The sequence below is a fragment of the Branchiostoma floridae genome, unplaced genomic scaffold, assembly GCF_000003815.2.
Source record: "Branchiostoma floridae strain S238N-H82 unplaced genomic scaffold, Bfl_VNyyK Sc7u5tJ_168, whole genome shotgun sequence".
Taxonomy (NCBI): Eukaryota; Metazoa; Chordata; class Leptocardii; order Amphioxiformes; family Branchiostomatidae; genus Branchiostoma; species Branchiostoma floridae.
The window spans coordinates 149155-173859 of NW_023365788.1; the positions used below are offsets into that span (position 1 = coordinate 149155).

The following is a 24705-nucleotide window of genomic DNA, read 5'->3' on the forward strand; positions in this document are numbered from 1 at the left end:
GCTGTTGCAAATATTGCTTTGTTGCATGGTAAAATAGTCCCCAAAGTATTCGCACATGTCATTACGCTGCAAAAGGCCTGACAACACTGTCCGTTTTTAACTGGATTTTTGATATATGTTGGCCTTAATCGGTTGCTTTGGCAAAACGAGTCGGAAAAGTGGGACGCATTCGCACGTGTCATTATACTGCAAAAGGCTTGAGAACATTTCCCGTTTTTAGCTAGATTTTTAACTACAAAGGTAACATTTGCAAGCAAATACGTATTGTTTACCTTCACATGGTGTAGCCTACAGACTACTTCTATTTCCACTAAAACACATTAAATATGGTGACCAGCCCCTCCAGCTCTGTCCTACCTCTTGCTACATAATTTATTCGATCACCATACGGTGTCTGCTACTTTACCTGTAACCATAGTGATAGCAGCCTGGTCTAGGTCATCGACCTCATTTGTTTTGAGAACAGGAATTCGAAGAAGAAAACAAATTGTTTTCCCTCCGTGAACATAAACATGAAATATGCCAACTGTTATTGGAAATGGTAAATACTGAGCATAAAGGTGGTGATTTGACAATTTTTCTTCTTTCGGTTTTTGAGTCAATGGAAATGCAAAGAAGTAGTTATGAAAAAAATTCAATGAATTCAGAGACTGTTTAATATGCAAACGGTAGGGGCATTTCGAAGAATTCTTTGAATATATGAAACCCACGTGTGAGACACACGTGTAAGGCGACATGATACACGTGCGACACGTGAGTAACTAGCCTTGGAACACTGGTGTGTTTTTTTTTTTGTTTTTTTTTTCGGGGTGGATCATTCACGTTATTCGACATGTGCCTTGCAGTAGAAAACATTGTCCATATCAAAAATGGTGAGTTAGCCCCCCCCCCCCTTAAAACACATAGAATGTTTGCGAAGGAGGTTGTGAGTTAGTAAGCTTTTTTAATAACCTTTTCATAAAAAAGATATGTATTTCACAAAAAAACAGACGGACGTCAACATGTGCTGAATAAACTTTTATGGCTTTGGAAAGCGATTATCTAAGACCTGCCAACTTATTTTCTTCAGAACTTTTTTGCAACCTTCCTTATTTTTTTGTTGTTTCGTAGCCGTATGGCGTATATTTTTAGATTCTAGCATAACGATCAAAATTGTATGCCTGAAAATATCAAACCGAATAATACCCATATCAATTTTGTAGAGATTCTAATTTTTCACAACCGTTTATGTATGTTCAACATATTACATTATACGGTTGAAAATTAGTTTCTGATAAGAAATTCACTATTTACCATAATTTATTTCGCTTGAACAGAACACCCCCGTGTACAGAATGCTCGTGCCCGATTGTTTTCATAACAGGTCCGTTGACAAGATAGGTCTAGACAAATCAGTACGCAGTTGTGTAATCCACATGTGCGTGTTGCTGTCGCGATTTTCACGTACTGTGCAGTAGAAATAACACGGGACTTCACCGGGGAGTCAGGCATGGATACACCGACGGAGACACCGTACGGAGCCGGGGACGATCCGGCTGGCACGGGGTGGCGTTGGGCGGAAACGGACCAGAACGGCTTCCACAAGTACGACCATCTCATCGTGGGACTGTATCTGTTTGTCATTGGTAGGAAACATGTACATCTCTACTCTTTTCAGTCTCTCTATCATTAACATGTACATTTCTACCTTTTCTCAGGCTATCTATCATTAACATTTAACTTCCACTTTAATTCAGTTTCTCTAGCATAAAACAGAAGCAACTACTGTTTATTTGTAAGCAGTTCTGTAAAGAATTCAGTCACTTTCCTATTTCCCGTTTTATTGTCTATTTTGTCAAGTGTATATTTTGTACAGTGTGCATTTTTTTACCCCAGAAGTGTATGTTTTTGTTAATTTTGCTTGAGTGAAAATACGACCTAACCATGTATTGAATTACCAACATGTTTGTGACACTTTGAGTCTATTTAACCTGATTTGTAGTGAGGTTAACAAGATAATTGCGGGTCATTCTTAGCTTAAACGCTCTTGTCCGCGCACCACATAGAACCCTGCAGTGAACCGTTATGTGGGGAAAACGAGGGGAAAGCAACAGTATAACGGTGTAAAGGTAAGAGAAGGAACAGGCATAGGCCTTAACTCCACCATAAACAAGAACAACAAACCGATGATGGTGGAGAAAACGGGTTGCCAGATCTTCTGTGGCGCTACAACAGCTGGATAGTTAGAATAAATGATATTGAGAAAGGAGATTTATGTAACACATTCCCAAAAATGAATCAGGAGGTCCCTAAGTCCTTCTTACACCTTACAACTGTTGCATTCATTCTTCATTGTTTGTCGTTTTGAATGGACTAATTTTCAAGCAGATGTTGTGTGGAGCTGTAGTTCCGCGTTTCTAACAGCTATTTTTTTTTACCAGAAGGGAATTCAATGAACGACAGAACAGTGAGCCAAGATGGACTTTAGCGGCCATTGAATTAATGATTTGTAGAAGGAGCATCAAGATGTTAAAGTATGAACATCCATAGTTTTCAGATTCATTGAGAGATCTGTCAAATTTTTGGTTGTTGTAACGTTCAGTGATTCAGCCTCTTGTGGAAAGCGGTCGGAAAGAAGGCCATTCGTGAAGCTTGGATCTCACAGAGGCTGCGACACATTGGCACTGCGGCCGAGCGATTTGACAGAGCGCTGAACAATTTTCATCGCAAAAAAAAACAACACCTTTTTTTTTACGCTGTGTATGTTTTGTTGCCTTTTTAGTCATGCAATGTTCTGCATGATATTCTTATTATAAAGTCAAGGGCAACACAATTTACATCTAGAGCAAGGCCGTCGAAGTACCGCAGCCATGTAAGATCCTGCTTAAGATCTTCGGGCGTATCGATGGAAGATCGGCCATATTTAAGATCGACAGAGGATTGCGCGTATTTTTCACCTGAAAACCGTCCCTGACACATATAAGCCATACTTTGTACCTTGTACAATCGTTGTGCAATAAAGTTATTATTATAAGCGAGGCCCGGCCGGGCGATTGCCACAGAATCGTCGTCCGATCGATTTTTGCCAAATGTAACGGAAACAGGACGTAAAGGTTTTTTTTTTCTAATTTCCAAGCATATCCTACAATGGCATAAAATAGTACCAAACTGGCCAAGGAGTGTAGTCAGCCAAGAGGTGTCCATTTGCCATGTAGCCAAACACACTCCTAGGCCGGCTTCACTCCTCTGCCAGCTTTTGATACTATCTTATGCTACCGTAGGACCTGCTTGGAGATTAGTTTTTTTTTTTTTTTCCGTCTAACATCTACATTGAGATCAGCACAAACTTCGGGTATTGTAACATCTTCACAGGAAGTGGGTTTGTAATCACTAATCACTATTCCCATGGCTTATAATTAGGACGCTATAGTATCTCCCATAGGAGAGCTCACGAATACAGTATATTGCGTGATCCAATTATTATATACCGGGGTATTATGGCCCCAGAGGTTCAAATCTTTACCAATTAGGAGCGCAAACATGACAGATTTAAACCACAAGTGAATCCATTTATCTATTGAGATTTACCACATCTTGTAAAAGGACTGACATTATCGCCTTTACAAAATGTGAACCTAGAGACCTTACTATACGTTTTGATCCACGCACACCAGGAATGACCACTACTTTTGGATAAGTGTAGCGGGTCCTTTAACGTGCTTTAGGTGTGGTTCTCCTCAAACACAAGGTCTTTGCTTTACCGTCCTATTCAAAGGACCTACTTACCTTCAGATCTATACCTAATACTACCTATTCACACATGAGTGGAGAGAGGAAAATCATTCTAAGTTTCTTCCTCGAAGGTACAGCATTTGTGCATGTTAGGGGATCGAGCCAATGGTGATTGATTCTGGATTTAACACCAGCACTCTAACCATAACGCCACACGACGCCAGGAATCAACATGTGTTTGTAACATCACATGTTGGCCCCGGTTGTGTTCGCTAACCCCGCTGGGCAATCAAATTCCCGAGAGCGACAGTCACACTAGCTGTTGCCTTGAGTCCACGTGACAGCACTTCCATTTGTTGTCTATGCCCCTACGGGTGGGGGGGGGGGGTACTAGTGGCATCAGGTGGTCATCATGTAGTCATTGTATAGAATGAAAGCAAAATCACTTATACAAGGAAATTGTGCTTGGGTACCGATTTAATTATATGGCTATGGGTGCCGAGGAGGTAATAAGAAAAAAAAGGGCTGCCTTCATTATGAAATCTGCGCGAGGAAGGCTTCACAAATGACTAAATACAAAGATCATACCGAACAGTTATTTCTTTAATTTTCATCTTTCGCATTCTCTTTAACATTGGAAGATATTCCGATTTTGTGTTTTCTTTTCCTTAAAACACGGCTTATTTTACACGTTTTGCAGATTCTCTAATGTACAGTGTAGTCACAGTTTTTCACCAACCGACGAAAGTAAATCCGCTAATGTCATGCATATAATCAGGATAAAGTGGTATTATAGTGGAAAAAGGGTCATTTCCTTTTAACTCCTTATTTTCACTGGCTCACTGTGTGGTAAAACAGCATTTGGCATACAGAACTTGAAACAAAAACCTAAAGAAATAATAAAAAAAGTTCCAGCAATGCTCTCAATTGGAATGAAAGGTTTACAAATAGAGAACAAGAAATGCATAACACAAACATATTGGTAAGATATGTGTAAAGTAGGTCGAGATACTATAAAAGGATATCGGGTTCACGCTACAAACATTAATTTGTCTCGAACAAGTGCTTTGACATGCCGCCCCAAACACAAGCGTAATCAATCATATTTTTGCAATTATCGGCCAGAGTAAGTAAATTTTATGGATGACATCCTCTGTAGACTACAAATTTAATGTGCAATGTTGAAAAAAAAAAAGGATAGATAGAAAAACAAGATACCTAGATATTTTTTTTTTCAAATAGATACCATGAACGTTGCAAGAAGAATTGAAGTGACAAAACATCGTCTTACTGCCAACAAGTCTTATACCTACATTTAAGAGGTGCATGGAGTTCATTACTCTGGTAGACTGGTACCATTTAGCAAGTTTAGCAAGTTTGGCAACTACAGTCATGGCTACCACATTGGTGACACTTTTACCATCGAACTAGTTTCACTTCTACAACTATGTATACGGTCATTTTCATCACTAGTGTCACTTCTACAAGTATACAATAAAGGCTACCACAAGATGTATTTTCCCATTTTGTACTTTTTCGTTATGTTTAACGCCTCCGAAGATAATTTTTTTGTTCAAATTAATGAGCGCACAGATGTTATCCAATAAATTCAACCGATGTGCTATGGCCTTACATACCATCTAAAGCATGTAAGGTAGTCTCGTTTTTATGGTTGTTGACCTAATAGTTCTGAGTTCGAATCTCAAGCTCACTTTAGAAACTGTCCCTTTTAGGTAAGGCATTCAGTCCGGCATCTGGGTTGACATCTGGAAGAGTCGGATGTAATGTCGATATCTCCAATGACGCTGTTAATCTAAAACAACAACAACGAAAAGAGTTCACATTTTCAATGAAAAGGCAAAAGTGAATTCCATCCAGTTCAATCACTGAAGTGCCATCTTACCACGGTTCGTCACAGAGAGGACAGACGCTATGTACAGTATTCACAGGTCCATTGTGTCAGGATAGTTTCTCTAGCTCTTTTCGACAAGCACAATGAAAAGTGGACCACGCGGCATAACTTCCTCCCGAAAATAGTTTCATTATATAGGTTGGTAGAATATAGGATATAGTAGAATTCTTAAACACAATCAGGTTCAATCCCAGTGATGAACCGGCCGGGGCGAGGGGGGATACAAACTTGGCCACGTTTTTGATAGTGTTCTCGCCGCAAAAGCGCCACCTACATCGGCTACATATAGCGGCGAGAAGCAGAACTCCAGTCAGAAGCTCTAAAGGAAGGTGTCTGATAGACACCGAAACGTAAGCAAGTACGTTTAACCTGGTTGTGGACAAGAATTCTCCTATATCCGTCATAACGGCCTGTCTTATAAGGACTGCAACCCTTTCCTGCAGCATGCACGTCGGGTGAGCGACACAGGACTTCACACGATACCAAATACGAAAATCAGGCCCTTGTTCCTTTTATTTACAGTCAGCGAAGGTCACCCAGGTCAGTGACTCTTTACAATCAAACGCGGTTTTATTTAGATGGGAAAGACCCGCGCTTCTGATTTGAATGCATCCATTTGTTCCAATGAAATTAACCGCAAATTGAAGTAATCAGCGTTCTCTCAGGGTCGGTCAGAACTCGGTATTAAAGAGCAACAGTCTCTGTCAATGATTGGCATCCCGGTGTGCTAATCTATAGCTACTAAACACAGCATCAGTAATGTATGTGACAAATACAGCTCAGATATTGAGGTTCTATGTGTTATTGAACAACAAAAATGTAAAATAAAACGTTGAATGTAATGTGGCATTATCATATATCATTTCAGGCATGTTGTTGCACTAAGTGCACCTTCTCGTTACATACGATTTCTTTCTATTTGCTTTTGGACAGACGAGGACAATGTGACAGCGCACTAAAGTTAGTAACTTATATTACCAGTGTATCGAACTCGGGACCTATAGATGATTTGGTCACCCCTGATGTTCTTTACTGACTATAGTCCCGACATCTGTGTTGTGGAGTCTCCAATGTGTACTGGTTCGGGTCTAAATTGTGCATGGACTATGGGAATATATCTCTGGATCTACTGGATGAATGGTGATCCTTTTTGGTAGGTGGGTAGATGGGATTGTTTTGTGTAGGTCGATTTTAGACCTCCTGTTGAATGGACTTGGTTCTGCAGCAGCACTTTTGAAATATCTTTGGTCCAGGACGTGCTGTGGTGTTTATTTTTAGGAATTGCTAGATACTTGGCTGTGGTACTGCATTTTGTAACAATATGTATTCTTTGCAATTGTCCATCAAAACGTGTCCTTCGCTCTACGATGACACGGCGTGAATTTAGTTTACGCCGGCTAATTGGAAACGTACAGAAGTCCTTGGCAACACGAACCTGCGTTCACACGAGTTCAAAGATGTTATCGGAGGTCAACCCGAGTTCTTGCGACTAATGACTGCTAGGACTTGCAAGGATTTGTACAGTATCGAGTCTATAGATAAAGGATAGGCCCACGACTGTGCATTTTCCAAGGCCTAGGAGCAATAGATGTTGAAAATTCATTCCGTAAAATGAGAGATAACTTGACTTCTATTTTGCATCTCAAGGTTGAGTCAAATTTAGATCAAGGACAAACATTACCACCAAACCTTTTTACGTGTAGCAGACGATGCCTTCCTTTTTACTTCTAAGCGTTAGCTTTTGCATACACTTCAAACAAAATAATTACAGATAACGGATATAGAACTCAATGAAACGGCGGCTGACTCTAAATTGGTCTAGATAGTACGTCATAGCTGACGTCATTATGACGTAGGTGAACGTTCCTTTATGTATGAGACGAAATTGCCTCACGTGCACTCACTGTGTACAATAATGGCCGACCGCGTATAAGCCCCCTTTACACGAGAGCAAGAATCAGCCGGAAGGCCATCGGAATGAAAATTCTTTTCTATTCCTGGCTTATTCCTGGCAATTCTCCAAATACTTCATTCCGGCTGGTTCTGCTTGATTCATGCTAATTCGGTTTCAGTGTGAAGGCACTATTGCACACGCGTTACCAAGTCGACTCAAGTAACGCTTGGCGAGAGTCCGACTCATAAACAAGAGCGACCTGTTTACACACAGGGCCGCTAAGTGACTTGGAACGCCAAGCTGATTTTGAATTTGACTTCTTTTTGTTATATCTCCTGTGTTATCTCACGTTAATAAAGTTATCTGTCTCTCTCTCTCTATATATATGTATATCTATATCTATATATCTATATCTATATCTACATCTATATATATATCTATATATCTATCTATCTATATCTATCTATCTATCTATCTATCTATCTATCTATCTATCTATCTATCTATCTATCTATCTGTCTATCTATATATATATATATCTATCTATATCTACATCTATATCTATCTATCTATCTATCTATCTATCTATCTATCTATCTATATCTATATCTATATATCTATATATCTATAACGTTATATCTATATATCTATACATCTATATATCTATATATCTATATATATATATATATATATATATATATATAGATATATATATATAGATATATATATATATAGATATATATATATAGATATATATAACTTCATTATCTGTTTAAAAATTGGCACCTTCTTGTGCATGTCAAGTCTATGGAAAGTGGTTTAAAGATGGCATTTGCTTTCCAAATATTGCAGTTTTAAAAAACCGTCCGTTGACGTGACATCCCCAAATTACCTGCTTTCAAATAGAACGAATATAGGTTACCCCCGGATAAAGGCGAACTTGCGTCACTGTCTCGTAGTCACTACAAGGATTTTGAGACAAGAAAACGCGGTTATACGTGGTTTCGAAGTGAGTCAAGTTCAGTTAGAGAGAAGGGTACTTAGGTACCTTAAATTTCGCGTTCACGCTGAATCCACCGTGTCAGACGTTGGCGAAATGTGTACCCCAGCTTTCACAGAGTGAGGGGGAGGGCAAAACAGGTGCAAAATGCACCTTTGGAAAAGGCACAAAAGGCTGCCCTCCCGCAAATAAAAACACATACATAGCACAATATAGACTATACAATAATATCTTGTGCACTTACTGAACAAGTGACTACCCCCACCGAATTGAGCACTAGTCCTCATGTATATAACACTGCATTGATACAACGCTTTATTGTATGTAACTATGTTGTCGTACGTCAATCATATGTTTCGTTATTTCGTATAATTCTCTCGGAAAGACGAATACCCTTCAATATTATGGTACAGTTCTGGAATGCTTGCAAATGTATTTGCTTTTAAGTCTGTAAGATAACGAACGGATTTTATCATGGCTGGTTTTAATGTATATATATGTAAATGTCGGCGCAATTCAGCCACTGCTTCTATGCCGTGCATCTGTAATAAAATTTGTCAACTTGTCTCGTCACATACAATAATAGCATCATAATGGCATTATCAAAATATACATTCGTGACTAATATTAGGCAAAATCGTGGTACACTGGCACAAAATGAATGAAAAAAACGTGCAAAAAACTAGCGTGGTCTTGATGCTAGGTAATTAAGGACTGCAACCGCAGCATGTTTAGGGACATGGAATATAGATACTGTAACTGTTACAGAAGATAGTACTAAATCTGTTGTATGTAGCCTTCAAAAGTTCTCATTTAAATGGTGTTACGTCAGACTGATGTGCTGCTAACTCGCCAAAACAACGCAGGTCAGCAGCCAACTTATTCCAGATAGTCACCAGTTGACTCCGACAACGCGTGACTGCGTCAACCAGACCAATCTATAGTAACCTCCGGGTGCACGTGCTATCCTGTCACGTTTCTCACGTTGTTTTTCACGATCCAGTCGCGTTTGTGAGACACATTTTTCTTCATACCGCCTGCAGACATTATTTCGACATAAATATTCAACTTGGTGCCCTGCATTCATTCAATGCTTATGCGAGCGTACGAATAATATCTGCTATCATACAAAACACACTCTGGAAATCGAAAGTTTTTTCAGTGCAATGCTAGCTATAGGTTTGTCTCTATAGCAAGCTCACGCCGCTATACTATAAGTATAATGAACATTTACCAGTACCTTATAAGTCCTTCTACAGCAAAAGCTTCTTTCCGTGGAATGTATGGCAAACTATAAAGTCTATCAATGACAACTGATTTCTTCTTTTTTTTTCAGTGTTCATGCTGACTTATGTATGCTGGGTATGCAGTGGCTCATCATATCAAAATATGTAACATCCTTGCAAACCTGTGCATGAAATGATTCTTCAAAATGAAAAATGATGCCATGATATTATATATGATAATACATGTCTTTTTGTGTTGTTTTTTTTCAGGAATTATTGGTACTGTTGAAAATGGCATCACTCTGGCGACCTTCACGAAGTTCCGTTCGCTGAGGTCACCCACCACCATGCTACTCGTTCATCTGGCCATTGCAGACCTGGGCATCTGCATTTTCGGCTACCCGTTCTCCGGTGCCTCCAGTCTGAGGGTATTTGTTTGTTCGTTTTGCATATTCTGTAAACCATCTCGTGGCGTAATGCACAAGGTTTGTACTAATAATAATAATCACCAGATGTATTTTGCCAGCCAGTTGATAGGTACCCAAATTATGACTAATGAGGCTGTTAAACGTGGCCGAGGCACCTCCTCGAGAACGGGACCCCCGTTTTACGTCCCTCCCGGAAGACAATTTCGTGGAAAGCTTCGTGAGGCTACAGCAATCCGGTCGTTCTCGGTTTGGGGTCTCCCATCCAAGAACTGTCCGGACCGCGCGTTGCTTAACTTCCGAGATCGAGGGATCGGGTGTATCAACGCGCCACGACGTGGCTGTAGCTGAAGAGTAAAAGTTCCATGTCCGGGTGTGTTTGCTTTACCCACTCACATTACGATGGTACCTTATGCTTTAATCACATCTGGAAAAAGGGACCCTGCCAAAATAGTTGACAGGTTGTCTTATGTCACTTTCACGTGGCCCCGTGGAACACTCCCAAGGCTATTGGGCCCTACTTGATTTTAATCCGGAGTTAAGATCAACCTGGGGCCCGGTAACAGATGCACTAAGCTCATCGTGAACACACCACGTGCACGGTTTTCGGCGATCCCGTCCGGGAAAATTTGTTACCTTGGGGCCGGGACTAACCTGGAATCCAGTCTACTACTGGCACGGCCGACCGTAGTTAGTCCAGGCTTTGTACGGGGGCAGTGTAGCTCCCAGCCGCCTGGGTAATCGGCTACACCCGGTAGGGTTTTCACGCGGTTAGACTTTAGCCCAGTGGGAGTTAATTTGTGGGAGTTAATTTGCCGGCCAGCAGGCCGTGGATGGCAAAATTAACTCCCACCGTGCTAAACTCCTACCGGGTGTGAAAGATTACCCGGGCGGTGGAAAGACCCTCCTGTCCCGAAGGTAGCCTGGCCAATCCACGGTAGACTGGATTCCAGGTTAGGCCGGGACGGGGGTAAACCATCTACGGGCACCGGTGCACATGTGACCAAAGCATTACTAGAGTCCTTCAACGTGCTCGAGGTTTTCTTCTCCTCAAACACGCGACCGCCATTCAACATCCTTTCCAAATGACGTCCTTAGCTGAAGCTAAGTACTAATTTCCTTCTACGCTAAGTGGGAAAATTGGTACGCCTTTCCCAATTAATGGCTCAACATCGGGACCAGCCAGGGATGGCCTTTCTGACCAACATTACTACTGCTACTACCTTTACTACATTAGTTCATTCCAATGACTAGGTGCAGACGAGCCGTTGGTGTCATTGATTTGCATTGCAATGAAATGTTTGTTTAAATGGTGAAAATGAAACAATAAATGTAGCAATGTTGTTTATGTATCCAAAATATACACAGATTTTTTTTATACAGTAGAAACCAGTTAATTGCACAATGGATAACAGCACACTTAACTGTTTTAAAATTGCACGGATCCGGAATCCTTAAATCCCAAACCGGTGCGGTCCAGCTGAATAACTTCACATTATTATTGCACCATCCGGATGATTGCACGAAATACACTGTCAAATTGGAATTGCAATTAAACGGCTTCTACTGTATAATCTTCTGGCAATTGTCGTGCTGTATACACGCGCGCACTTTTAATATAATAATATAATCCCAGCGGGTTAGATGACCTCTAACAAATATAACCTTAGCTGGCTAGGGGACTTTTAACAGACATAATCTTAGCTGGCTAGAGGACTTTTAACAGATACAATATTAGCTGGCTAGAGGACTTTTAACAGATATAATTTTAGCTGGCTAGAGGACTTTTAACAGATATAATCTTAGCTGGCTAGAGGACTTTTAACAGATACAATATTAGCTGGCTAGAGGACTTTTAACAGATACAATATTAGCTGGCTAGAGGACATTTAACAGACATAATCTTAGCTGGCTAGAGGACTTTTAACAGACATAATCTTAGCTGGCTAGAGGACTTTTAACAGACATAATCTTAGCTGGCTAGAGGACTTTTAACAGACATAATCTTAGCTGGCTAGAGGACTTTTAACAGATATAATCTTAGCTGGCTAGAGAAATTTGCTAGAGGACTTTTAACAGACTTTGCTAGAGGACTTTTAACAGATATAATTTTAGCTATTAGAGAACTTTTAACACATATAATCTAAGCGGGTTAGAGGACCTCTCGATGCTCGAAGGGCTTGACCTACAATTAAATAACATGCAAAAAGTGACGCAAATGTAAAACACTCTATGAATAGAGAACGTGAATGGTATCAGTAAAGAGGCACTAGAAGATTTAATCACACAGATTCAATGCATGTATTGCCGGCAAAGGAATACTCTAGTCTATAACGAACGGACAGCTAGCTATATAAAGCCACTGACAATCGTTTTCTGTAGATTAATGTATTATAGCGTACTGTAAATGCTTTTAAGTTCGCGGGGATTTAAATTCGCGGTGAAGCGACCAGCGTGAAAACTGCGAATATTAAACCACCGCGAAAGTTTCTGCATTTACAGTATTAATTTGTTTCCAAGCCTTAATGTGCTGTAAGTATTCCTCTAAATGCAGTCATGGTGCGTAGAGGTTTCAAAACACGTTTCCTTCCAATCAAAATGGAATTTTTATACTTTTGCCAGGCGTAGGTTAAAAATCTACCTTCCATTTAAGAGATAATCTTACGCACAAGGGCCTGTCTCTGGATTTGTAAAACGCAATCTCTAAAAGTAGTTATGGTCCAGGAACGAACGTTTCAACACAGAAAAAGGCACGTATATTTTACCATATTGCATTCGTTTCTGAAATCTGATGGTGTTTTGTATTTGGATTTAAAGGTAAAATGATGTAGAACACGCCTTCATAAACTGATAAACCCCCAAACACCTGTGAAATACGCTTTATTTTCTTCATAATTGAATTCATTACTGTTGCCAGGCTCACGCTAAAAGCGTCCTCTCCATTTAATAGCGAATCGTGAGTACATGGGATTATCTTTGGCCTTGTGCACTCGAAATCCTTAAATACTTAACCTATTTTCATTCATCACGTTACGTATACAGGGGCACATTTGAAAAGAGTCAAATGTGAAAATAACTACATTTTATCATACTATCATATTGATTAAAACATGAATTATGATCGTGGTGTTTTGCATTTGTCGGTTGCATTTCAGAGGTAGAATGGTATAGAATACGCCTTCATAAACCGAATAACATAACGAACAACTTCAGTCGAAATAAGTCTTGTATCTTTGGAATGAACCTCACTTACTTGTTACCGTTGTCAGGATAGTACTAAAAGCCTAAACTCCATTTAAGGGAAAATCATGATCACAGGGGCTTGTCTCTGGCCTTGTAGACACTAAGTCCTTAAAAGCGTAGCCTATTCTAATTCATCACCTACGGAATGGTGAACATCTAAATCAAATTTAAGAGTCATTGCACGAGAAAACCAGGCAAAACCAGGCAGAGGCCGGAAGATGGGGGTCGGCCAAATCGACTCAAACTTTTAATGTGTGATAGGTATGTGGAACTATGAACAGCCATATAGTTAAAACCCTCCAGCTATTTTTCGTTATGGCGTTCAGGGACCCCCCTCAGGGACCCTCTAAAATCCAACAATTTATGCCTGAAAATTACTGAAATTTCGATGGCTATTCTGAAAAATCTGATTAAGGTACGAACAAAAGTTTTGCATTTCCATATAGCATGGTTTCTAAAGTGTTACAGACCAAAAGTTGAAGATGATACATTAAAGTCACGAGGGTGTGCTAGGGGGTTACCTGAACCATTGAAAGCAGAATTTTTGTCACTGTAAATTTTGGTCATTTTTAAGGCGCAATAAAATCTATACCCAGCGGGTCTGGTGAATGGTTTTAATGTTGATAGAGAGAGGAACATCTACTTATTCAAAAACAATCGTCATCTAATTGGGCCATACATAACGCGAGCCGTGAGAGGGGGGTCTTTAAGGGGATTTTTCGGGTTTTGGTCTGTAGTAAATCGGGTGATTTTATTACTCTATGGGGGGTAAGTCATGGCGAATGTTTGCGAAGTCGTTTGTGAACCATGCATGATTGTCAAAATATCATGATTGATTGGCAATATTAATTTGGGCTCCATATGGGGGATTTGGGGATACTATAAAAAGGAATTTTGCTGATTTTATACATTTTACTCTTGCTTTCTAATGTTATTAAACCGGTATTTGTTCCTAAATTACTTTGTAGCTACCAGCTATGTTGTGCATAATGATAAGGCTCTACATGGGGGTTACCAGGACTCCACAAATGTGATACCATTTAATAGAAAGGGCACATGGATGCAGATCTACTTCATACATATTGAGAATCATAGAACAAGACCACAACAAAGGTCAAGGTTAATGCTTTTGGGGATGGATACGGGTACATTATACTTTTTTCATCAATACGGGTGCATAATAGGTACTGCTATTAATATATTTATGATAGACAAGCAGCATTACATCAATGGTTTTTAATATGCCTGACTATTCATTCACCACTATAAGGTCATGCTGATTTGTGGAACTGATGTGAGTATACAAATACAGAAATGGCCGGAAAAGGTTGCCTTTATCATGTCAATATTCAATAAGGCTACCTTAATGATGAGTACATGTACATTGTACTTTTTTATCAATTATGGTATACCATAGCGCACAATTTAGGTAACAAAGTGCTGTACATCAATTGCTATTCATTCATTACCATAAGGACAAACCAAAAAGAAAATCTATCACAAACCCTTTACATGTCATATAGAACCCCTTTAGTATCAAGTTAACTGTCGAGACGCAAATTCAAACGCAAAGGACAGGTCACTTTTGTTTAAGTGGTGATGTAGCACTTTTGTCAAAATTATGCTACGAAAGAATGAATCAAAGTAACAAATTACAAAAATTACAGCCAAGCAGATTACAACATTGTACAAGCCTTTCAGTAGCACAGAGACAGTATGACAGCACAGAATTTGTGGCCACTAACATGGAGTCAATAAACTAAATTTAGATGGATAGAAGAGGAAGGCGAGTGGCAGGCACTGCAAACACACTATATACTAGCATTGACTACATTTATCTTTTCATATATAAAGATGTAAACTTGAGTGAACTGGCAATAACCAACGGCCTTGAATCATTAATGCTAAAGTAACTAAAACTTGTGTCAAACCATTTTCATCTTCCCGTTATAGGCTACATGACACAGCCTTTCATACAGGTATTGGAAACTATCTTAGGCACATGCACATACATGTACAAATTGCTTTTTCATATTTTTTTTTACCAAAAATGTAAAAAAAGGCATTCAAGAGATTTTGTACCCAATTGCAATAAGTCTAGTGTTAGGTCCGACCAGAGTCTGATAGCAATTATAGCTAAATAATTAATCAGATTTTTAAAAATCTAATGTAGTTCTAAGTAAAGGATTCCGCAAAGACTTTGTTTTTGGCTTGTGGTGTGCACATCAATTCTAGGCTTTTTTCATTGTCAGAAAAACGTTTAGATTTAAACCATACTGTAATTCATACAAAGCAGCTACAAAATGAGCAAATATATGCCGTAGATTGCAAACACATCGGCAAACGTAAATGTGTACTAATTACTTAAAATGCCAACGTTAATTCCAAGGTCAAACGAAAAGAACGAACGAAAATCAAGAATCTGTTGTTTGGTGTTTGGTATTACTCTGTGTGTTTTGTCGTGTGTTCAGCGTTCCTGACCACACCACCTCACCATAATCGATGCAAATTTTTCGGCCACTTGTTTTATTAGCCTACTCGCATCAGTTCCCTAATCAGTATGACCTTATAGTGGTGAATGAATAGTCAGGCATACAACAAACCATTGATGTAATGCTGTTTGTCTAAAGCAGTACCTATAGTGCACCCGTATTGATGAAAAAAGTATAATGTACACTTATCCATCCACAAAAGCGTTAATCTTGACCTTTGTTGTGGTCTTGTTCTATGTTTTTCTTTATATGCATGAAGTAGATCTGCATTCATGTGCCCTTTCTATTAAATGGTATCACATTTGTGGAGTCCTGGTAACCCCCATGCAGAGCCTTCTCATTGTGCACAACATAGCTGGTAGGTACAAGTAATTTAGAAACAGATACCAGTTTAATAACATTAGAAAGCAACAGTAAAATTGTATAAAATCAGCATAATGCCTTTTATAGTATCCCCAAATCCCCCATATGGAGCCCAAATTAATATTGCCAATCAATCATGATATTTTGACAATCATGCATGGTTCACAAACGACTTCGCAAACATTCGCCATGACTTACCCCCCATAGAGTAATATAATCACCCGATTTACTACAGACCAAAACCCGAAAAATCCCCATAAAGACCCCCCTCTCACGGCTCGCGTTATGTATGGCCCAATTAGATGACGATTGTTTTTGAATAAGTAGATGTTCCTCTCTCTATCAACATTAAAACCATTCACCAGACCCGCTGGGTATAGATTTTATTGCGCCTTAAAAATGACCAAAATTTACAGTGACAAAAATTCTGCTTTCAATGGTTCAGGTAACCCCCTAGCACACCCTCGTGACTTTAATGTATCATCTTCAACTTTTGGTCTGTAACACTTTAGAAACCATGCTATATGGAAATGCAAAACTTTTGTTCGTACCTTAATCAGATTTTTCAGAATAGCCATCGAAATTTCAGTAATTTTCAGGCATAAATTGTTGGATTTTAGAGGGTCCCTAAGGGGGGTCCCAGAACGCCATAACGAAAAATAGCTGGAGGGTTTTAACTATATGGCTGTTCATAGTTCCACATACCTATCACACATAAAAAGTTTGAGTCGATTTGGCCGACCCCCATCTTCCGGCCTCTGCCTGGTTTTCTCGTGCAATGACTCTTAAAGCTGAATATACATTTTACCATACTGTACTTTTCAATAAGAATAGGATGTTTTGCAATGATCCCTTTTTCGCGAAAATGAAGAATGTTTCCCCGTAACCCTTTTTCAAGCCACTCACACACAATACTATTTCATTAGACCCACCAATAGTATGCTTAAAAAAGACAACCTACGTCTCTTTCATTTGTGGACCATGTCATTAAATATAATGATCGCCCTATAGTATTTTGTGCGATCAAAAATGCTCACTTTTACAATATACAGCTAATATCTTAACACAGCTCTAAGCCCTGATAAAGAAATAAAAAGAACGTTAACACACCGGCAAAATCAATGTGTTTTTAATTATTCAATATATCATTCACATAAGTATGTAAACGTGAATTTTTCATACATCATTCAAAGATGTACGTACAATGGAAATGACATCTGACAATACATTTTATCATTTGATCTTGGCCTTTTTTTTTAAATTCTGGCTTATGATGTTTTATTGTGTTTATCCCTTGTACTTCACCAGTCTCACTGGCTGTTTGGCGGCGTGGGTTGCCAGTGGTACGGCTTTAACGGCATGTTCTTTGGCATGGCGAACATCGGGCTGCTGACCTGCGTGGCCGTGGACCGGTACCTGGTGATCTGTCGGCAGGATCTTGGTTAGTTACCTTTGCTAAGAAGGTTACCTTTTCGGTAGCGTTCGCGTGTGTGTTTGTGTGTTACTGTGTGTTACTGTGTGTGTATGTGTGTGTGTGTGTATGTGTGTGTGTGTGTGTGTGTGTGTGTGTGTGTGTGTGTGTGTGTGTGTGTGTGTGTGTATTGTGTACATCTCTTATTTGGCTGGAGGAGATGATCAACTGATATTGATTATGCAAATGACGACCTTATTTGCATAACTGGTGACAAAGAAGGTAGTTTAGGTAGTACGTGTGTGTGTGTGCGTGTGTGTGCGTGTGTGCGTGTGTGTGTGTGTGTGTGGATTGTGTACATCTGTTCTTTGGGTAGAGGAGAGAATCAACTGATATTGATCATGCAAATGAGGACCTCATTTGCAAAATTGGTAACAAAAAAATAATACACCAGTTATAAAGATTAGAATCATCTGGCGAAGGTATGGGGTCATGGAACTCTAGTTTTCTTAATGTTAAGACCATGCTAATTTGATCCTATGAATGACATCCTTTGTGAATACTGATGCGAACTTGTGAATAAAAAATTTAAAAAAAAAGTTGCCGTCATTATGAATTCCAAGTGGTCAAGAATTTTGAAGAAATGACTGAACACACAAAAATGGTATACCATATTTCCATCTTTTCCTCTTTTACGTCTTTGTTTTGCTATCTACTGCACATATTCACTTATTTGTCAGCTGCTTTGTACGAATTGAAACAAAGTCAAAACTATTTTCATTTCGGAAGCAGCTTAAAATCTAAACGCGCGCCGCGGATGTCATGCATTGATCAAATAAACAGGGAAACATATTGAGTTTGCTCCGTTTTTGTTTCTTCTTCCTCTTCTTCTAGGCACAACTTATTTCAATTATGGCTTCCCCCACAGCAACTGGAGGTTTCACAGACATCTTGTGGTGTTCAATTAGACTATGTAGCAATTGGCTGCGTATCTTTGCTAGTATCAGCATCTCCGGCTTCAAAATTTTAGTACTGCATTTATTTACTTCTCATCGCCATTCCCTCTGTTTTCCCAGTTGACAAAGTGAACTACAACACGTACGGGGTGATGGCGGCTCTGGGATGGCTGTTCGCCGCCTTCTGGGCAGCCCTGCCGCTGGTTGGCTGGGCAGAGTACTCCCTGGAACCTTCAGGTTAGTAATGTTCGGATTGGCCGGGCAGAGTACTCCCTAAAACCTTCAGGTTAGCAATGTTCTGATTGGCTGGGCAGAGTACTCCCTTGAACCTTCCGGTTAGTAATGTTCTGATTGGCTGGGCAGAGTACTCCCTTGAACCTTCCGGTTAGTAATGTTCTGATTGGCTGGGCAGAGTACTCCCTGGAACCTTCAGGTTAGTAATGTTCTGATTGGCTGGGCAGAGTACTCCCTGGAACCTTCAGGTTAGTAATGTTCTGATTGGCTGGGCAGACTACTCCCTGGAACCTTCAGGTTAGCAATGTTCTGATTGGTTGGGTACTGTACTTCCTGGAACCTTCAGGTTAGTAATGTTCTGGTTGGCTGGGCTGAGTACTCCCTGGAACCTTCAGGTAAGTAATGTTCTGATTGGCTTGGCAGAGTACTCCCTGGAACCTTCAGCTAGTCGGAAGGAGCTAGGGAAAGTTACCACTACACAATGAACCTGTACGAGTACATGTAAATGTGAACATATTGTCTGTCTTCTCCGTCAGGACCAGTGATATATTAGCTCTTTAACGTGATCGGGCATGATGCACATGCTAACACGATTCAGGGGTACTAGGAACCCCTTGTATCCTAGGTCATAAGTCCTCATAGGAGACGGAAACTCCAAATAACAAATCTATATCTGCTGGGGACGTCTTAAACGTGGCATGCAATTTTGTCCCTGTGAGACTTAGTGCTCCAGTAGACGAAAGGGTGGAGAAGGACGTGCACATCCCTCCTTCACCTTAAAAAGTCACGTGCAGTTCAGGCAGACGGCAAGTAATAACTGTCTGCCTACCATTGTCTTCCAAGACATATGGATGCCAACAATGAGGTCATTAATTGATTACTGAACGTCTTACCTACATGACGCCATGTTGTTTGTTTGCAGGAACGGCGTGCACCATCAACTGGCAAAAGAACGACAGCCTTTACATCTCATACGTCACCTCCTGCTTCATCCTGGGCTTCGCCCTCCCACTCGCCGTCATGATGTTCTGCTACTGGCAGGTTAGTTACCCCCGTAAAGCATGGTGGTACTGCTTTGTATGTGTGTCTGCGCGCCCGTGTGTCTGAATACTAGTCGTAAGCATCACTTAAGAAGCTCTCATTGGATTAAAATAATATTTGTTTGGTGCTTGGGCATACTGTAATGTATGTAAGTTCGCGGGGATTTAATTTCGCTGTAGCAGGAAAAAAAATTCGCGGTGGTTTTAAGTTCGCGGTCAGAGCACCATGCACTGTAGTCTCTCCTGCCATGGACAATGTTCGCAGTGGTTTTAAGTTCGCGGTGAAGCGGCCACCGAGAAAACCGCGAACATTAAACCACCACGAAAGTCTATGCATTTAAGGTATCTTGAGAGGACAGAGGTCAATGCATATCAATTACGAGCCTCCTATTGGCTGTCATCGGCACTGCAGCACAATGTGCGGCTTTTGTATCTTTTGTCATGGACATGTTTGGTTTTTATTTATGTTTTGGTGACAAATAGATTTTGAGGCCAGGAAAGTAATCATATCAATTAGGACGCAACATACGTTAGAATACAAGATGAATAAACGCAAAACTATTAGTCAAAATATTGTAGTGTCGTTGCAATTAGAAATATGAATTTTATGATATTTGTCCTTTGTGTAGGCCAGCTGTTTTGTCAATAAAGTGCTGAAGGGAGACATCTCTGGAGACCTGACTTTTCCAGTCGCTGTTAATGTCGACTGGGAGTACCAGAACCACTTCTCAAAGGTTGGTTTATCATATTGATGTTTTATTTGGATCTAAATTTAGTGTCGAACTGCTTAGTTTTACACTATTCTACCTGAAGTTCGTTTACAATACAACTAAATGAAATGTAAAGAACAAAAACGTATACAGTTGGTACACAGGATATTAAAAAAAAGCCAAATGTGGTAACTTAAAAGTCAGCGAGAGAGGTAACGTTAGTTCACCTTTATCCATAGGGTAACCTATATCTGTTGTATATAAAGATAGGATATTTGGGGATCGTTAAGTTGATGGAAGGTAGTTTCTCACTGCAATGTCTTCTAAATGTTGACATTTGAAACCCATGTTATTTACCTGAAATCTCTTAACACCCAGCTTTTTAAAGCAACGAATCTAGGTTACCCAACGGAAAAAGGTGAACTACTGTTACGTCAGAGCTTGAAAAAATAATTGAAACATAATTCGTATCTATATGCAAAGGAAAAAATTTAAAATAAAAAAAGGTCATATTTTGTCTTCGAACGGTGGGATTATTCTCAATCAGTGTAATTATTTGTCCGTTGTGTTTCCATATATTTTAATATGGTATAACCGGAGCCTGGCCGAGTTGGCCCGGGTCCAAAGTTGATCTCGTCGGCTCTTGTAAACATGCTGTGGTGAAGAAAGATCTCTATTATACACACTATAACGACATTCGGGTGATATTATATCCCTTCAGATGTGCCTGGCCATGGTGGCAGCCTTTGTGGTGGCTTGGACACCGTACTCCGTGCTGTTTCTCTTCGCCGCCTTCGGGAACCCCGCGGACATCCCCGCCTGGATCACCCTGCTGCCCCCGCTCATCGCCAAGTCCTCGGCCCTCTACAACCCCATCATCTACATCATCGCTAACCGCCGCTTCCGCAGCGCCATCTTCTCCATGGTGAAGGGCCAGAACCCTGATGTGGAGCTCGAGGAAACTAACATACCCATGGACGCTGGCGACCACAGCTGCAGGTAACGGAATCACTCTAATGACGGTATCATTTATGGATAAACTAAAACTTCAACTAACCAACAATAAAATTGATTGGGACTTACCCCAATGTTTCAGCCGACTCCGTCAGCCTTGTTCACGGAATTAACCCGTCTACTGTAGCTTCCGGAACGTGACGTCGGAGACACGTGACTGCAGACGGGGGGCGACACAGGTTATCTGGCATTTACGACCCTCTGCCGCAGTCACATATCCCCGACGTCATGTTCAGGAAGCTACAGTAGACGGGATCATTCCCAATCAACTTAAGTGTTGGTTAGTTAACGTTTAGTTTATCCATAATGTCATTTGCCAACACAGATGGATTTTCATGGCAAGGTCTCATTTATGTATAACTCCTAGTCGGTATATGAAGTTCCAACCCTAAAAGTAAAAGTAAATCATCTAGCCTAGTGTATAGTAATGTATCATGTACTGGAGATAGGTATAGGTTATCTTTTGTGTCTGAATAAAGAAAGAAAGAGAAATAGAGTATTGGCTGTTGTATCCAATTCGTAAAGTAACTTTGTTTGGTCGTGATTTCAGGATAAGCCCGATTGAAGACACTGCAAGGAGATGAGTTCCATGGGGAACGCCGATGCCTGATAATGCATCATTGAAGACTCTCCCTTGTTCACGTGACGACAGCTTTTCAAATGACGTCATCGTCTTGACCTTTCCCATCTTTTTGTTCCTCCTTGCGTTTCAGAGCATTTGAAATATAATGTTTTACTTACTTAAATGTACACACGGAGTACATGGGGAGAACACTTATGTGCCACAATTTCCCAATAAGGTCATGTTGATTTGGTTATATGTATGACGCATCGATTTTCGGGCGTTTCTTAAAAGAGAAAGAAACGGTTTTAACCAAACTGTATATTGTGCAGAGCAGCTGGAAAAGGAGCAAATTTATGCTGCAAAAAACGGAAAACATATAATTATGTGTAAGAATGCTGAAAAATCTATTGTTCAGTTTACAATACTCTGTGTGCTTAGTCATTTGTTCAACCTTCCGGACCACTTTATCTATAGATTAAATGATAATTTTTTACGGAATATTTTTTTTTTACTCGAACGCTCGCATTAGTTTGTGGGTACCCAAGAGCATATCATCCATATAGTCAAATCAACATGGCCTAAACATGAAATGTATATTGTGTGCGTGAGAACCACAACACAAATCAACAAAAAGGCATCAACATGGGCTTAACACCTCAATTGATATTGAAAGAAAAGATTCTCTACACGAATGCTTGATGACACAAACGAACGATATGAAGATGACACCCGTAATCAATTATTGAGATTGCCCATTATACATTAAGTAAATATTAATTTCAAAAGATTTCGGGGTTATGAGATAATAAGATCACAAAAATTATTTTTGCTGCCCTGTACATACGTCTAGAAGTTAAGGTGCCATTGGTGTGTTTGTCTTTAGAGTATTAAAACACTTTAAAGCTTTTGACTTTGGCTAGTAGTAAAACAGTAGGGCTCCTCTGTTATGCTTTTTAGCTGAAAGTAGTTTTTAAAATTCTTGAAAACATTCTACGGCATATTGACTAAAATGTATGATATATCTTACAGTGCAACACTTCTGTGTGTCTGTGTGGGTGTTTGTGTGGTGTGTGTGTGTGTGTGTGTGTGTGGGTGGGGGGGGGGGGCGGGTTAGGACACGGCAAGTAAATTTTACGGACAATATAAGCGCGATTATTCATTATTTTACTGCATGAGGTGACTTGACTAACACGTAGTCGCATGTAGTACATTTTAAAATGCGTTGTCTACGTACGCATGCAACTGTTGAATAATTCTACGAGTAACGTATACTCTCACTAACGGTTCATGTTCTATGATGTATATAATTGTTGGTAGCTTGCACGTTTGAATTCAGTTCTGCAAATGTTGTCTTATGGTATGGTTTAGTGATCGAGAAATGATTATTATCATTTATCTAAATGTAATATGTTAATAATTTCCATAAGGCCTAGATCTATAAGACTTTACTTTGTAAGGTTGTGCAATAATACAAGGCAAATGTCACTAAATATATAGACATGCGCCTAGGACCATTTTTAAAGTTTAAGGTCCGTCATCTGACATCTATAACACTACAGACATCCCTCAGTAAGGCATCTGGAGCCGCATAGTTCAAGTTTCTGAACTTTTATTCAGCCTGTCAAACAGGTTTCGTTGGGTACAACTTCTTCAGTGAATAAGCCTTGACCTTAGGCCAAGATGCCACACATTGCGCATGCGCATTTAGATCGGGAAAGGTGGCTTATAGATGAGTACAACCGTGTTTAATTATTGTCAGGTGCTATATAAAGATCTGAAGTGTTTATAACACTGAGGCTGGTGATTAGTGCATACACTACACCGTATTCATGCCTTTACAGTCATAGAATTAAATTTGATGTATTGAAAACAAACAAAAATGTAAGGTAGTTGGTAGATGTATATGTAAAATATGCGAATTGTCATTGTTTGTAAAAAAAATAAACTCTTGGAACCATAAACTTAACATCAGAAAATTTGATCTATTTTTTGACACATATGTTCCGTTGTACCTTGGGACGAAAAAAAAACAACTTATAGAAGCAGTTTTTACAGAATTGAACTGTGACAGCTAAATAAATATAAGACAGGAAAGAAATATTATCAATACAAATTGAAAAAGCTGTTATACATATTATACGTAATAAACTATACTACATTTCTGCCAGTGTAAATGTAGGTCTTTTAATGTCTTTGATCTATTGTGTATGTTATGCTTTCTCTTTGATTTCCTCTGAATAAAACTATGGTTAAAATACTAATCTGTTTGTGCATTTCATGTGTATGATTCTGTGTATGTGTTTGTGTATACACTAATATAACTTAGAATTAGGTGTAAGTCTTTTTCACAAGACACAGTTCTACCTTTGAAACGCTATTCACAATATATAACAAACATATAGTTACATCTTCCTTGTACCACCAAAAAAAAGTCAAGATCATATTTAGCATATCCAGGTACATCTAAAAAGATAAAAGAAACAGAAGTTCTGCCGCAGTACTAAGGCCA

General features: G+C 39.6%; 1 protein-coding gene across 1 annotated transcript; it reads left to right on the plus strand.

Annotated features, from left to right (window-relative positions):
• Nucleotides 1-1366: 1366 nt before the first annotated feature.
• Nucleotides 1367-23197, plus strand: LOC118408531 (visual pigment-like receptor peropsin). Its single transcript, XM_035809350.1, is given in 9 exon segments — nt 1367-1625; nt 10014-10171; nt 17575-17707; nt 18754-18870; nt 19790-19908; nt 20537-20641; nt 21339-21616; nt 22182-22201; nt 22204-23197. Coding segments are annotated over 9 exon segments (1104 nt in total). The 5' UTR covers nt 1367-1489; the 3' UTR covers nt 22242-23197.
• The last annotated feature ends 1508 nt before the right edge of the window (nt 23198-24705 follow it).